The following is a 17,753-nucleotide window of genomic DNA, read 5'->3' as shown; positions in this document are numbered from 1 at the left end:
AAGTATTGTAATGTTGTGCGTTGTTAGTAGTACTGTACATGCTGCAAATATGATAAAAAACAACAATAAAAGCATCTCACTTTTAAACTTAAGGTTGCTCTGTAGCTATTTCTAGCGATTAGCTCAATTGGCTTTCAGCTGTTTATGACGGTCACAAATGCGTCAATATGTATAACACCTCCGACTATCCGTTTTGTAGCAGCCATTGCTTTTTACAGCACATATAAATGTTACCGAGAGGAGCGTGGAGCAGTAAAGGCTGCTGAGAGCACTCATGGGGGTTACTATAAGAGTGAAGGTGATTATCGGGCCCCTAGCAGCTGTGGAGGACGGAGCCAGTCGATTAAAACTCTCAGCCCTCCGCTATAAATCTCAGCCGTCCTCAGGGACGATATTAATGCATGTGTGGAAACAGGTGGATACCTTCCTTTTTTCACAGGTTTTTTTGTTGGTTTTCATTGTAAATTTCACTTGCGTTGCAGAAAGTGTTGTCGTGGGTTTGCAGAAGCGCAACAAAATGAAAACGTTGTGCTACCCGTCTACTGGGATGCAAACTAAACGCTATTGGCTGCAAAAAAAAGCACTTCGATATGTCCCACCCAGAAGAAAGTCAACACAGAAAAATAGTTTGTCAAGCCATTTCACAGGTTATTTATGCATCAAGCCCTCCTGATACTATACATACACAGAAACTTCACCTCAGAGTCTCCAGAGAACGAGTCCAACAGTCCTTAGATTCCATTACCTTTTATAGAGCAAGTCTGTCAATAGCGGAGGGAAAGTAAAGTTCAGTGTAGTTCAACTCACGGACTCCATTAAGGACCTGTCGTGGTTGTGACATTTATTCGTTGACTTACTGAGGAATATTCAGCGACTGCTATTTGTACAGCAGAGGTGTTGACCGTTAAACCAACAGAGAAACCAGAATACATGGAGAACATCAGGAACGGTGGGTGAGGGGGTGAAGAGCTGTTAGAAGTACTTCAGGTCACTTTAAAGCACCTTCAGTCGTTTGGCTTTTTAGTTTGAATGTCAGTAAAAAATACAAAACCTTTATACCACAAAAAGGCCAACGTAATCATCACAGCAGGTTAGAAGAAATCAGAATCTCACAAAAAAAATGTATTTACGCATTTTAGAAAATAAAGCATATCCCTAATTTTATTAAGATGTATTTTTACATTGTTTTAATGATATTTTTTCATCCAGTTCCTAACATCGAAAATCTGTAATGCTGTAATGCTTTTAGTAATACATAAAGATAACCGTTTTGAAGTATTCATACGTTTGATTTTGTTATTCTGTGTTTAATTCGCTCCGGTTTGTAAAGTTTTTGGAGTAGTTCACCTTCAAAATGAAAATTCTGTCATCATTCTCTTGTCATTTATAACCTGTGTGACTTTTTTTCTTCTGTAGAACACAAAAGAAAATATTTTGAAAAAAGTTGGTAACAGAACGGCACAGCCCGACAACTCGCTTCTAAATATCTTTTGTGTTCTGAGGAAGAAAGAAAGTCATACACCTTAATTTTGAAGGTGAACTACTCCTTTAATGACAATCAGGAATTTTAAAAAGTAACGTTACCCTTGACATTTTATGAATATTTATCGGTTGTCATTTTCCCCGCTGCAGTAAAAGAATAGTGATATATATTTACAGTATTGCATTACAGTAATGAGAAGATGCACTCATGTGGGCATTTGATGAAGACAGAAAAAGAGAACAAGCATAAAGTGTAACATTGTGTAAAGTTCAATGGCAAGTTTGAGTCTGACACAACAGGACGTCCTAAAACACACATACTTCAGGAACTGGAAATGTCTGGTGTTACCCAGAATCTGAATTAAAGGTCCAGGTTAATTTATTATGCTATTAGGTAAATTCACACACATATTCACACAGTGACTGCATACATTACCTTTTTGTATATAAGAAAACACGAGATAAAGCATTACATGTAGAATAATACTAATTATGGGACAGGTTTTAATGATGTGTTAAACTCTTTTTAAATCTCTCATTTTGCTTTTTTTTCAGTCCCCTTCCTGAATTTATTTATTTATCTCTTAAAATAGTTTTGTGCATTTGTGCAATTTCTATACTACATAGTATTAAATGTTGTTTGTGCAAAAATGATTTTATATGAATTGGTTTTATTTTACTTGTATTATTTACTTACAGCACTTAATATACTTTGAAATGGGCACGTGCAAACTCATACAAACAATGTAATCTCATTGGGTGGAAATGGCTATTTTTTACATTTAACTAAATGTACTGTCACACAAAATCATATAATAAATATAATGTAATAAAAAAATCACAAAAAATATAATAAAATTAGCCTAAAACACATGTATACACTTGTATACACAACCATGAGTATGTGCAATATAAACATTGCATCTTTCCTATATCGTTACTCGTTGCCATCCCAGAAACAGAATCAGAAATGTATATATTTTACACAAAAGATGCTCTGTATTTTTTCAGACCTCAAATACACTTAAAAGAAAAGGTGCTTCAAAATGTTCTTTGATGCCATAGAAGAACCTTTTGGTTCCCTAAAGAACCTTTAACATCTGAAGAACCTTTCCGTTTCAAAAAATGTTCTTTGCGTCGAAAAAAGGTTCTTCAGATTATAAAAAAGTAAGAAAGAGATGGTTCTTTAAAGAACCTTTGACTAAATGGTTGTTTGTCTAACCAAAAATTGTTCTTCTATGGCATCGCTGCGAAGAACCTTTTAAGCACCTTTATTTTTAAGAGTGCACGTCAATATAAAACAAGTTCATATTCACATATTCATTTTAACCAATACAACAGTAATATTTGTACTGTACATGATGATTTGGGAAAAGTTCAAAGTAGGGCTGCATAACGATTAATCGCGACTAATCGTTTGCAGAATAAACGTTTTTGTTTACATAATATATGTTGGTGTACTGCGTATGATAATTATGTATATATAAATACACGCACATGCATGTACTGTATATAATTAAGAAATATGTAACTTTTGATATGTGTATTTACATTTTTATATTTATATATCATTTATATTATATATAAATATTAAATATATTTTTTCTTAAAATCATGCATCCATGTGTGTGTATTTATATATACATAATTATCACACACAGTACGCCAACATATATTATGTAAACAAAAACTTTTATTCTGCAAACGATTAGTCGCGATTAATCGTTATGCAGCCCTAGTTCAAAGACTATTGTTTTATGTGATAACCTTGATTTTTATCACAGTTTTCACGTGTCTTGTCATTCTGTCAGTCTTTCACATTCTGTTGGATGACTTTGTCACTCCTGAGGTTTGATTTTGTTGAAATTACTGGAATGGCCACCATACATCTAGAAATAATGATTAAATGAAATTTTGAAACAAATATTTAAATCTGTAATATATCATGGTCTTCCGAAAATCTTTGCAGGTTAATTTTGATTGGCAAAAGCCTTCATGAAAATAGATGAACCACAACCACACAGTAAAACCTGTGTATATAAAGTCATAAAAACACAACACATCCATTTACTGTTGCTCACAAATACATTCAGAATTCTTTCCACGGTCACGTCAAATTATGGCAATCTCCATTTTCTCGAACTTTGGCGTAATTTAGAACATATCGAAAATTGGTAAATGAGAAAGCAGCCAATTTGCACGTGCAATTATTACATTTGCACCATACAAAACACCATTAGATGTTCTCTGAAAGGATAATTGTGTCCTAAAAGGCCCTTTTTACAGTGAGATGCTAAGTAAATGTTTGTTTGTTGCCTTTTTGTACAGGTTGAGTGTTTTACCTTTTTGAAGAGGATGAGTCACTGATTTGGGAGTCTTTATGTGTGTCCGTGAAATTGTAGCATTATTCCTGTACACACTGTAATGACAATAGTGTTTTCTCATAGAAAACTGCTATTGCTTATTGTTTTATTTTTTTACTTGTCAGAGATTGTGTGGACATCTGAAACCGTTTGCATTATTTCAAACAAACTTGAAATATAATTTAGTGTCCGTGACTACTAAACAGAGTCAAACGTGATGCTATTAGTAGCATGTGTTGCGAATTGGCTACAAAGTGGGGATTTTGTCACTTACACATTCTTAAAAATGATTGTTTGAAAGGAATGTCTCATTTGGGTGTAACAAGTTCTCAAAAATTCACACACTTTCAAAGTTACACACACTTCTAAACATGAAATTGATACACTAGCATGTGACGTAGTGCAGACTAGCTTTAATGAAGTGCATGAGAGAGAGAGAGGTTATATTAATTGAATGTTATTGTGAGGGAGAGGTCCATGCACCCTACTGAGAAAATCCCATTAGTAGCCAGCGAGATTTAATCGGCCTGTATGAAATTATTAAAAACCTCAGTGAATTGCTCTATTCCACACCATCAAAGGTGATCCCCGCCAGTACGAGTGGTCCGCGGGGAAATCCTGTGGCCTGCGTCTGCATACGTACACGAAAAGAGCGCACGCCTCGCAGCCCTGAGGGTAAAATGATTAAAACATGTCCAATCACACGCAACATGCGCAAAACACAAAGCGTGCTCTCTGCCTTGGTGGGAGTTGCCTTGGAAACCCATGTCGCACATTAGCGAGAGATGATGACATCGGCAAACGGTTGCGGCGATCTGCGTTACTCATCATGGTATCTGTTGTGTCCAAGCGAATCGCACAGATGAAACGAGAATCTATGCGTTAATATGCTTTGTGTTTAACCATTCATCTTTATGTTTTGCTTTGTAACACATTTCCAAAAGAGAAAAGTTCAAATCATTCCCAAACATTGCAACACGCACGTCTCCTGGAAATTCTGTAGAATTTGAGTGACGTCTGATACATACATATAATTATAAAATGCACCTTAAATTTGCATTGTAAGTTGCATCGGTTTAAAGCATCTGCATAAATGTATTTATTTTACATTTTGTGCTCCAGGTGTGTGTTAAGGAGTCAGAATCTCAAAAACTGTTGTTTATGATGTTTATAGATAGTAATTGACAATATTCTATAATGCTCATTGTGGATAGACATATACAGACTAGCACATGAGTAGATGCGTAGCAGTGTAGCAGTCAGAGTCGACAAGACCAAGAAAATCTTTGATAGTGTTTGGAACTGAAGGACAATTGAGCGTAGCGGCCTCATCGTCCCGTGACAATTTCAGTGCTTTTCCAGTTGTCAAAAACCTGACAGAAAAATACCATCCTCCAACATAGAGCTGAAGATCTTTGCCCGAACCCGACGGACCCGACGGGTTCGGTCGGGTTCGGGCTAAATTTCTATCATTTTACACGGGCTCGGGCCGGGCTCGGGCTTGCGTGGTAAATGAGTGGTCATGTGATGCGTTCCGATTAGCGCGACAAAGATGCAAAAATGGATGCTGAGGGTTGCAACACATTCTCACTTCCGACTCGTCACATATTTATGCTTTTGGTCAGTTTGTGTAATAAATACCTGTGACTGTACTTTTATTCGCGTGTTGTGTTTTATATGGCTGAGAAGTGGTTAGGGTTAGGTTTAGGGTGAGGTTGGGGTTAGGTGCTACAAAATATTAAAACCATAAATAATTATGAAATGCTAAGAATTACACGCATCTAGGTCTGGAGCATTTAGAAAACAGCAACGCAGTTCCCTGTTCGTCGAAAAACAACGCCAAAGGGGTACTCTGCGCGTTCAAATGTGACGCCGTGGGGCGCTGACCGAGCGTAAATATGTGACGAGTCGGGAGTGAGAACGGGTTGGCTGAGGAGGTGAAACGGAGGCTTGCCTCTGGCGATTGCGTTTTGGTTGCACCAGCAACTAAAGCAAAGTCTGAGGTGTGGAAAAGTTTTGACCATGTGCATAATGAGAATAATGAGCTAGTGGGATATGTGAGATGTTACGATGTTACAGACAGAGGCGTATTAAGACCTCATGGTGCCCCTGGGCAACAGCCCCAGAGGTGCCCCCCATCAACCCACACGCAAGAATCCACTCATTAAATGATTTATATATTAAAAGATTTTATAAGAATGAAACTCAGCAATTTACAATATACTATTTTACAAGAATTATACATTAACATGACACTTTTGTAGACTATAACACAAAAACAACTCTTTTCCATTAAGTATTTTTAACAATTAGGCCTAATGTAGTTAAGGGGCACCTGCTTTCTGTTGTAATGTTACATTTCAGGTTTTGATGTAATTTTAAAAAATCACTAACATTTTTTTAACAAGTGTAAATGTTGTGCGTGCCACAAAATGGGGGTACAGGGACACACACACACACACACACTATAGTTTGCATGTATGTATTCACATTAGGGGGACAATGGAACAATGTACAGATTTTCAGGACATTGGGACTTTAATTCACCAAAGTGGCATTCACCACATTACAATGTATAGCAAGGTTATTCATAAAAATAACATGAAACGTTATTGTTTCTATTTTAAATGCTACACAGCTATTCAAACGCTCCTTTTAAGCACAGTATGTGTACATTCTTCTTACTAAACGATCACATAAGTACTAAGATAAAAGTGTACTCCACTAAACAGGACACATATGAATTGATTGCTATAGTGATGACACCGACCGTTCTTCACTTTCACTTTAAAACCCAGGTTTGGATCTTCAATGGCCTTACCTCCACGTACTATTATTAGCAGACATTATCGGCACTATAACATCTTATTTCTGACGCATGCCATGTATATATATACCTTTATTAATCAGTGCTAATCCCCGCATTTTTAGGCTCCGCTACAACAATGCGCTCTGCATCGTTCCCGCTTCCATCTGTTTGAAGATTAAAGTGTAGGCTACACGAAAGACGACTCGCCTAATAGCAGTCACTTGTGATTGGCTGAATGTTAATTCACTCAAATCTATGTAACTAACCAGATAACATGGGCGGTAATATTGGCGGAGGTGTGTCGAAAAAGTGCGGAGGACAGAACCATTTTTATCTGAAAGTGGGGGTATTCCCGCACATGGTGCCACGCCTATTTAGCGCAGATGCGTGACTTAAGTCTTAAAAATCAAGTGCTTATGTACATTTATAAAAAATATATATTTTGTATTGCGGGTTTATTTGGTGCCCCTAAAGTCTTGGTGCCCCTGGGCACTTGCCCAATTGCCCATATGGTTAATCCGCCTCTGGTTACAGAGGACTTCTTTATTTATTTCTTCCAACATCCAAGTGGCCTATAGCCTACGTTAGTCATTAATAAATTATGTTAAAACATGTATAAATGACTCATTCTTGACAAACAGCTGTGTGCGTGCGCACATTTGAATAGCCTAATGTCAGGCTGTAAACGGGTTCGGGCTTTTAAAAAGCTGTCAATCAAAATGTACTTGTCGGGCTCGGGCACTGTCGGGCCTAACTTTTAAGGCCCGATTACAGCTCTACTCCAACACGCTGGGTTACATCCCAAACTGAACTCAAACCAACAAACCCCAACACATAAAACACTGAGAGGAAGTCATAATCTAGAACCTCTCAAATGTAAAATTTAAAGAAACAGTGCACATTTAAAGAAACAACACACATTTTAAACATTTACTCACGGTCATGTCATACAATGTATGACTTTTTTCAGAGCAGTACTAAACTTCGAGTGCTTTCACACCTGACTCATTTACTACGGTTGAATCGCACTAGAGTTCGTTTTTCTTCTTAGTGCGGTTCGTTTGGGCAGGTGTGAATGCAGCAATCGCACTCGAGTGCGCACCAAAAGTGGACCAAATAAGCGTACAGAGATCTCCTTGAAGAGGTGGTCACGGTATGCTTTTAAAGGGGTCAAATTACACGGCTAAAACTAATATTATGGTTTGTTTTAGATGTAATGCAATGTGTATACATGATTTAAGGTTAAAAAATGCTGTATTTTCCACATACCGTGCATGTTTGTATCTTCTCTTTGCCCCGCCTCTCTGAAATGCACAGATTTTTTACAAAGCTCATGGCTCTGAAAAGCGAGGTGTGCTATGATTGGCCAGTTCACCAGTGCGTAGTGATTGGTCGAATACTGCAAGCGTGTGACGGAAATGTAACGCCTCTTAACATATTCGGAACATCAGGTTCCAAAGCAATTGTACCGATAGGTGATAAAATGTCATCGGTACTTTCCTTATCAATTCGAGCCCGAATCTGATCCGGAAAATGAAAATGATCAAGCCGATACATCAACTTTGCCAGTGCGACTTGAGCAGAATGTAAAGGATTGGTACGTTTTTTAAAAAAATATATTATATTAAATAGTTAAAAACTATAGCTAACTCTTTTACCTTTTATATACGATGTTATAAAGATTTGCCGTTAGTGATCAACCAGTGTTACGCCATGTCTCGTCACGACTCAACAAAGACAATAAACCCCATTATAAAAACAACATTTGTTGCCTCTAGTTGGAACATAATTACTGATTATTAGGACTTATGTTGTCTTTTTTCACGTTGCGCATGCGCGTGTCTGCATTTGCAAATCACAAACACATGACAAACTCAACTCGCGTTAGACCATAACAAAGTCTTTTACAATGAAAATATACTTACAGGCTGCGAATCTGAAGCGCCAGACTGTCGTTGCGAAGTTGTAATGGTTGGAATTGCCCCACTTCTTAACCAAAGCTTTCGTGCATAGCCGGCCTTGATCTCTCCCAGGTTCATGAAGCAATCATCTGTGAAATGCGCTACACACACTTGAATATTCGGATTGTACTGTTCTGGAACAGTATTTTAAATAAAATGTAACCATTTGTTTTTAGTTGTCTCATCTTTTGAAAGGGCAAACAAAGAGGCTTTCTTTTCGCAACGAAACACACAGCGTCTCCACGACATGGCTGCGGCGGCGACGATACAATGAGATTTACAAGTACTTGCGTATAGATTTGGGCGGTCTTAGTCAAGTCATACCATGAAATGACGTACAGTCATGGGGGTGTGGTTACACGAGGCGTTTCAGGCAGGTCTGGATGAGCATTCGCTTTTAGATAGAATGCATCTTTTGTTCCGACACTTTAATTTTTGCAATTTTACGTGTCTAATACATGCACGGGCAACTTATAACACACCAAAGACACAGAAAAACACGTATTCGCACCATATGACCCCTTTAAACGAACCCTGCAGCGGTTCGTTTGTGGTGGGAACATGATCTGACCTCGAACAGACCCAAATGCAAAAAGTACTGCAACTTTTTTGGACTAAATCAGCTGCCGTAGTCAGCTACGCTGTGCATTACAGAATGAGGAGAAGTGTTTGTTGACAGTTTGCACTAGCACGGCAGCTCACGGACAAACTTGGAGTTGTGAGGTGGTGCGGAGCTTCATAGAAATTTTGTCTGATGACCATACTACATCCCAATTTTCGAAAACTCACAAGAATAGCGCAATTCATTGTTTAGCAAAAAACTCATGGATAGGGGGTTTAATAGATCTGTGGAACAGTGCCGGGTTAAGGTAAAGAAACTCCACCAGCAGTACATCCAAGTGCGGAATGTACAAGTTCCCCTGGTACAAAGACCTCGATAATATACTTGGGACAAAACTGGACGTTGATCCGGTGGATGTTGTTGAGATCGCCAATGATGTGACTGATGCTAGCACAGCCGACCGGGCTAACATTACCACAACTGACACGCGATGTTGACCGTGAGTTTATTTCGTTTGAAAAAGCACTTTAGGAAATACGTTCTCGCCAACGAGTGATGTGGATGTTGTCACGTGACTGCATTTTGGTTCTTTTTAACTGGTTCAGACCAAAGCAATCAGTGTGGTGTGAAAAGGAACCAACACCGCTGAAAAATTCTCCAATGTATAATTTTTTTAATTGGTCAGGACCAAAGGTGAGAAAGCGCCCTTAGTTCCCTTTCGATACGGTTCACTTCACATTACGTTGCAAATGCTATGGAAAAACTCCTGTTTTATCCAATACTGAAGCCTATTGGTTAACGTCTGTTAAGGGATCCTGTTCATTTCGCCCACAAGGATTTCACCCCTCCTCCAGTGCTAGTGGCATGGTCTCGTTTGGAAGAGATTATGTCCTCCGCCCCAGCATGCGCAGACTGGGCCGCTTCGGATGAAGAAGCCGCCCCGCCAGCGCAGGAATCCAGCGACACCAGTCCTCGCTCGGACTCTGAGCTCGTCAGAATCCTCACCAGAGCAGTTGCGGAGCTCGGCCTCGATTGGTCCTCTCCGATTGAGCTGGAATACAGCCGCCTGGATGAGTGGTTTCTGCAGCCTCCCCACCAGAGACCTGCTCACTTCTTCACAGAAGTCCACCAGGAGCTCACCGGAGCTTTTTGGCTCAAATCCACCCGGGGGACTGGTTTATATCTGTGGATCTGAAAGATGCTTATTTTCACATCCCAATAACCCCCCGCCATAGACCGCTCTTGATATTCGTGTTTGAGGGGACAGCATACCAATACACGGTCCTGCCCTTAAGGCTCTCTCTCGCCGCACATACATTTGCCAAATGTGCAGATGGACAACATGACGGTCGGACAACATGATGGTGGTTTCACTCATAAATCACCAGGGAGGACTGCGATCTCGCTTCCTTTTTTGGGCTCAGGGGAACGTCCGCACAGCTACACACGTTCCGGACACGAAGAACACGGGGGCGGATTTGCTATCTCGCAGCGGTCCACCGCCGGGAAAATGGAGGCTCCATCCCCGAATGGTCGAAAAAAATTTGAAGCATTTTCGGCTGAGCAGACGTCAACCTTTTTGCATCGGAGGAAAATTCCCACTGCCCGTTGCACTTCTTGAGACAGAACGACGCCCTAGCCCAGAGCTGGCCGTCTCGCCATATTTATGCTATTCCCCCCATAGCCCTGCTGCCGCAGCTGATCAGCAGGATTGGGGAGGACAATTGCACAGTGTGACTGGTCACCCCTCGCTGGCCGAACCAACTGATGTTCCCCGAGTTGATCCGGATGCTGTCCGCAGCCCCTTGGCGGATTCTGCTGAGGAGAGACCTGCTCTCCCAGGCAAAGGGAACAATTTGGCATGCCTGGCCTGAGCTGTGAAACCTACATGTATTGCCCCTTGACGGGAGTCTCTTCCCATTCCAAGAGGTGTTTTAACTACAATAACCGAGGCCAGAGCCCCTTTCACAAGGCACCGGTACTCACAAAAATGGGCTATCTTCACTGGCTGGAGCAAAACGAGGAGCATAGACCCGTTGAGCTGTGAGATAGTTCACATTCTCTCTTTTCTCCAAGAGTTGCCAAACTCTTCATATTTACATTAAGTTTACAGTATGTAAAGGAACACTTTTACCAGCAAATGGAGGATAAACGGATTACTTTATATTTTTCAAGTTAAAATCTTAAAATTCTTTTGTCACGCTGTGTACAGTACACGACTAATTTTATTCTCATTACTGATACAGGTAGTTTTCTCCATTTCCAAAAATGTTACATGTATAATTGTCAAAATATAATCAATTAATGTCTTTTTTGACAATTGACAATTGACTGTTGGGATTGACAGTTTTAAATGGTTACAGTATGAGTTTTTTTTAAGGCCTTTTTAGTAAAAAATGTTCAAAATTGTGTGTCAGTAAAAATAAAAAAGAAATTTGTTGATGCAAATCTTGAAACCGAGATTTCGTGAGAATCACCCACACCAGTGGTATGGGCAACTTTTATATCGCTTTTTGCTTTAACCAGATCTAGACAGCCCCAGTCCCCATCCACTTTCATTGTGTAGGATAAACGTTTTCTTTTAGCCGCTATAAAAAGAACCACATAAATGAAGGACTTCTTAACAAAATGCTTTCATTCAATCAAACGACTCCATCAGATAGGTATTATGCTATTAGTGCTGACCAAAATATCAATACAGTTGACACTTTACACCCGTCCTCTGTAGCGCAACGAATAAAAGAGCCCATCCATTTTGTGTAATCATATTTGAATGTTAACAAGAAGACAGAATAGTCACCTCCACTGCATCTCGCCACAGGCAACACACACACCTACACACACACACACACACACACACACTAAACACGTTCATTCATTCACTGCAGGTTAGAATCGCGCACATGATTCATCTAATAGCTTTATCTGCATCTGCAAACTTGAAACATTAGAAGCAAGGGCATATTTGGTTGAGAGGTCACGATTACTTAATAGAGTAAACAGCCAGTTTGTGTCTAGGGCACTGAAAGTGAACAATGGCAGTCTAGAACACAACTACGCTGTGTCAGGGATAGTACAGCATACATGTACTACTCGTGCTAAATTCGTACAATCTTATTTGTACGTTTTAGTACAATCTGCTTTCGCGCCAGTGATGTAAGGTTTAGGGGTGGGGCTTCAGTATTGTTTTTTTTCTAATAATCATATTTTTTGTATGATTCACATTGTACGAATTCATAGCAAACCTTTAAAATAATTACGAATTATCGTAGCGAAAATGAACGCTGAGAAAAAAAAATCTATGAAGTATCGTAGAGTTGTGCCGACTGTTTCACGATATGACAAATTAATGTAGAGGAAAAAACTACGAAGTATCGTAGAGCTTTGGCGACTGCTTCATAAAATTAATTCTGCACTTTTAGCATTAAGCTTTCGTATGCTCTTCATTTTAAATTTATGTTGAGATTTGAGTCTATTTTTTCGGTGACAGATTCAATTTATCAACAGAGAGTTTAGTTGAACCTTGAATGTTGTCAATTCATTAACAATTTTCAATAAGAGTTGTTATTTATCATTGTTCAAAAAATAAATCTGTTATTGGATTTTCAGGATAATAAAAAAAATCAAAATATTGTAATACTATCGTGATTGTATCGTATCAAATCGTGGGCAGTTGGTTTTATTACCCCCTGGTAGTATTTCATTTCGAACAGCTTGCGTCAGCCATAAAGAGAAAGCACAGACAGACGGTTTCACCACGCTGACGGCTCCAGCTATTACGCACAAACATTTATTCTTTTAATAATACATGTGTACACACACTGTAAACACACTTGCATACCCCACTTAAGACTCAATGTAAACAATCGTTGGTTCACTCAAGCCTAGCAGATAAACAGATGAAACCAAGCTACCAGAAAATGGTGTAAAATTACTTCTAGACAAGCACTGTTAACTGTCACAATGGAATAGGATCTGCCATGATCAAATTTTAAAAGTACATTGTGAGAAAAAATAAAGGTTGGAATAGTTCCAGCAGAGTTGATTCAATGATTCATAAAGTGGAAAAAATGACTCAGGAGCCTGACGCAGGAATCAAGGCTATACAGGAGGACCCTTGAAAAAAGTCCTGACTGTGTAACACGTAATATGCTGCGATACGATATTACATGTGGTGTAACAATATGCTGTGCTCACTACGGCTGTTCAACGATGAATTGTGTTTGATCACATCCAGAATTAAAGTCTGTGTTTACATAATAATATATGTATGTGATCTGTGCCTATTTATTTTGTATTTATAAACACATACATGTACACAAGTGTGTATATAATTAGAAAATATTTGCATATTACTATTTATATATAATTTGCATAATTTATACATATAAACATTTGTTCATTTGTATTTTTCTCTTAAATATGTACATGTATGTGTATGTGTTTATAAATCCAAAATGAATTTGCACAGTGGGTACAGACAAATATTATAAAAACCACAAACTTTTATTTTGGATGCAATTAATCTCGATTAATGGTTGAACAGCCCTAGGGCTGACAAATTACGATAGTATAACAATATTTTAGAACCAAAATTTAAATAACAGATTTACTTTAAAAAATAACAATTTTCAATAACATCTGTTTTTTATTAGAGAGAAATGACATTAATGGTTTATTGAACCATTTGTAACTGAATAAAAAATTTATACGTATGTCACTGAAAAAAAACGAATAAAAAATCCAACATAGTTGTATGATACATATCTTTTAAAAAATGAGTGTGGTATCTCATGCTATGATATATCTTTGCACTGGGCATGTGACAGTATCGTGTTTCCGTATTGTGGCAATTGTGAGAACTTTTTTAGAATACACTGAATAATCGAGGTATTGAATTTTGTTACTAAAACAGGTGGAAAATTTCCCTGTTGTACTCTTAACAACTTTAAATTCAAATTCAATTTCAATTAATTCAAAAAATAATAAATAACTTAATCAACTGTTTCAAACTGACTCAAATGCAATAGAACTCAAATGTAACGAACAATCAGAACGAATCAGAACATTATTATAAAATGTATAATATGTGACCTCTCTTTTACTATAACAGAGTCCAAAGTCTCTCTCATGTAATCTTTGTTTCAGTCATATTGTCATTGAGCTGAACGGGAATGTTAATACATAGCTCTCTCCACTAGGTTTCAACCGACATTTTTTACCAAGACTGAGGAACTCCCTAGCAACAAGAAACACACAGATTCACTCCATCCCACAAACTTGCTTCTCACTTTCAGCAGCTCAAGGCAGGTCAAAATTCCTTGTATGGCTTTACTTCACTTCCTCCCTCGCAAGAACAGCAGACTGTTTCTACAGCATGCGTGGATGCTAAGAGTCTTCATCCACGTGAAAGAGGGTGCAAGCCAATGAGGGATTACAAACATGCTCAAGCTCACGTGTGCGCGTGTGTGTCGTATCCTAATCACATAATAAACACAGCATCGGCCAGGACAAGCAGATCAACCCAGGCCTTTTGCTTTACACTATAAATAACAACTAAAGACTCCAAGCCCGCATCAGGAAACTCATCGCATAGCGGCAAACAATCACTGTCAACTTTTCTGCCAATGCACTGTTGCACCATTATGATCTTACCCATAATTCACAGTTTAAAACTCCATGTTTTTGTGGTGTATAAGAGCTTCATATATTTGTAGAAAGGGCATGTATTAAAGGGCATGAAGACATCAGACGCATTAGGTGTGTTGCAATTGTTGCCACCACGCTGAACAGATCAGGCAGACAGGTAGTATAACACAAAGCGCAGACACAAAGGAAAGCGGTAGCTGAAATCCTACTGTGTGATCTATGAGGAACAAACTGAATCCCGTAGCTTTTGCATGTGAACCGATACGGCTGAAGGAACAAACTGGTGCCCTTCATTTATGAAACAAGGTCTCTGTTTTATACAGTGTGCGGTGGACCAAAACGTAGATAGACACTTAAAGGGACAGTTCGCCCCAAAAACAAAAAATCATTTATTCACCCTCATGTTATATGACTCTTTCCTCTGTGGAACACAAGAGAAGATATTTCGAGAAATGTCTCAGTGGTTTTGCATCCATACAATGGAAGTCAATGGGGGTCGGTGTTGCTAGGTAACCGACATTCTTCAAAATATCTTCTTCTGTGTTCTGCAGAAGAAAGAAAGTCATACAGGTATGAATTGACATGAGGGCGAGTAAATGATGAAATATCTTTCATTTTTGAGTGTACTATCCCTTTAAGTCACACGTAAACACGAATGTCACAGAATGACTTAACAACATTCAGCGCAAACAAATGGCGTTAGAGCCTTTATCATTTTTTTATTTCCTTTTTCTGAGTTTGCTTTTACTTTCAACCAGAAAGCATCAAGGTGACTTTGTATGAAATCAAATACCCTCAAGATCCCACAGGTGTCCTGGCGGAGGTACCAACTGGTACGTCCAGGACTAACCACTAACCTTTTACCAAAGTCTATTGTAGAAGCTTACTTGATTCAATATTTTATCTGATGCAATGATGTTGATATAATATTATATTAAGCGTCCAAATACGTTTTGGGGTCACTCTGTTTAAAATATCAATAAATTAACAAACCAAACAAATCATCCTTAGGCTCAGATGTAACATGATTAGATAATCTGCTCCAAAAACCAACACAATCATCCTAAAACACACAAAGTCAGCTCAACAGCCGTGGGTGGAGAGGCTATAAGAGTATAACCGCTATTGTAATCATTTGGGGATGGCAGATGGTCCGAAGCATGGTCGAAACAGCAGTAAAGTGTTACATCACTTTCTCCTCCTCACAGAGATGTGGTGCTTTAAACTGCTGCCACAGATGTTCCAAGCACATGGTACGATTCAGATTCACAGAATAGACAACAACATTTTATACTCTACATATTTAAAAACACACCTAATATGAAACTATTTAAAATATGCATAAACAAAATAACTTATATTAAACAGACGTTTTTATAAACTGCATTTTATGTTTATATATTATTAATCACTATCCAATGTCAAAACTTAAAGTATGGCAAAAAAATACATTCACTGATCTGTCTTGGGTATGGCACCTGCTTTTCTCTACAGCAAAAATGCGGACAAAAGTTCAAGTCATTGGGCAGGTAGTTTTAAACGCATAAATGTGTGACTCAAGTTCACGGGCATGAATTCAGCTCCCCAACACACCCGAGCGGAAGGTTGCAGGGACAATTTGTTACAATGTTACCGGACGCAGACAGCAACACAAACAAATCGATGACAAACGCAACCACCTGCACAACACACCACATGCACATTAATATCCGAGCAATGCACAACTTCTCGTCTCTTTTAAACGGAGGTTATACAGCAAAACCAATGCATGATCCAGGTTAATAAAAGCACCAACCTGTCTGTCCTTTTCCGAGGGTCTTTTCTAAACGATACGGTCCCACGTAATTGGCATGTGGGACTGTGTTGTTTTCTTTCGCAGACAATGACATTTTTCCCGTCTAAACACACGTTGCAGTTATTGGGATCCGGCAATCCTCTTATAGCCGCGCTGCGCCCGAGGATGCCTCGCGCTTTACCAAAATAAAGATGTGGTTTTCTTCTGCCCCTTTAACACCAGCAGTCTGCAGTTCGGGTGGGAAAGGGGCTGTTTAAACGTGTCCTCTCTCTCCTTTCCTTTTCACGGAGTGAACCGGGCGGCTTAAGATCCGACTGGCATCGCGGGTACTTGTGCGGCTGTGGAGTGGCCGGTGTGCGAATTCGCGCACGCTACTACGGCGAAGGTGTCCTCATTAATATTCATGAGCTCGAGCGCGTGTCATTGGTCGGTTACATACACACCTCGCCGCATGTTGGACGTTCAGAAGCTACGCATTTCTCTTCATTAAGCAAAAGTACCAAAAAGACGGGAAAATCCGTTTCTACATAAAAAAGGTAAGTAAATAAATTAAATTAAATTAAATTAAATTGTAATTAAAGTATATAATACACGATAATATGCTGTAGTTATGTTCAATAATAAAATAAAAAACAGATATTGCAGATTAATATATTTTAAAAATAGCCTACTGTATTTTTAAATGAACAATATGAAACATGTGAAAACAGGACATTTATATTTAGGCATATAAAATAGTAAGACAAATAAATAAATACTTCACATATAATTTGAGACTCCAATTGTATGAAATAAAAAAAACAATAAGACCTTGCAATTTATTATTATTGTCTCTTATAAATAAATATTATTCTTTATTTAAAACTTAAAATGTCTCTGTCTATTCACCAAATAGATGAGCTCCATTCTCCATTGGATGGTGATCAGGCGACGTCAGCGCAACCTTATTAATATTAACGACCAAATCCTTCGTCGTAGTAGGATTGGTAATTTAGTGTTTGGAGGCGGGTCCGCAGTTGTTAATAATGATTGAAGGGGAAACGCGCCAAACAGAGAGTGCGTCTGCGTTCCGCAACCACAGGTCGCTGGTGCAGTCAACAACTGATGGTTTCAGCTTGTTCCCAAAGAGCAG

General features: G+C 38.7%; 1 protein-coding gene across 6 annotated transcripts in view; it reads right to left on the bottom strand.

Annotated features, from left to right (window-relative positions):
* brsk2a (BR serine/threonine kinase 2a) overlaps positions 1 to 16,958 on the bottom strand; it is a 209,318-nt gene extending 192,360 nt beyond the window's left edge. For all 6 annotated transcript variants that reach the window (XM_057330556.1, XM_057330552.1, XM_057330553.1 and 3 more), the window contains exon 1: positions 16,622 to 16,958. In XM_057330556.1, the coding sequence (XP_057186539.1) occupies positions 16,622 to 16,715 (94 nt within the window). In that variant the 5' untranslated portion in view covers positions 16,716 to 16,958. The remainder of the gene's footprint in view (positions 1 to 16,621) is intronic.
* Between the last annotated feature and the right edge of the window lie 795 nt (positions 16,959 to 17,753).

Source organism: Triplophysa rosa, linkage group LG3 (genome assembly GCF_024868665.1).
Source record: "Triplophysa rosa linkage group LG3, Trosa_1v2, whole genome shotgun sequence".
Lineage (NCBI taxonomy): Eukaryota > Metazoa > Chordata > Actinopteri > Cypriniformes > Nemacheilidae > Triplophysa > Triplophysa rosa.
Note: the sequence above shows the minus strand (reverse complement) of the source record. Positions and strands in the feature narration are given on the sequence as shown.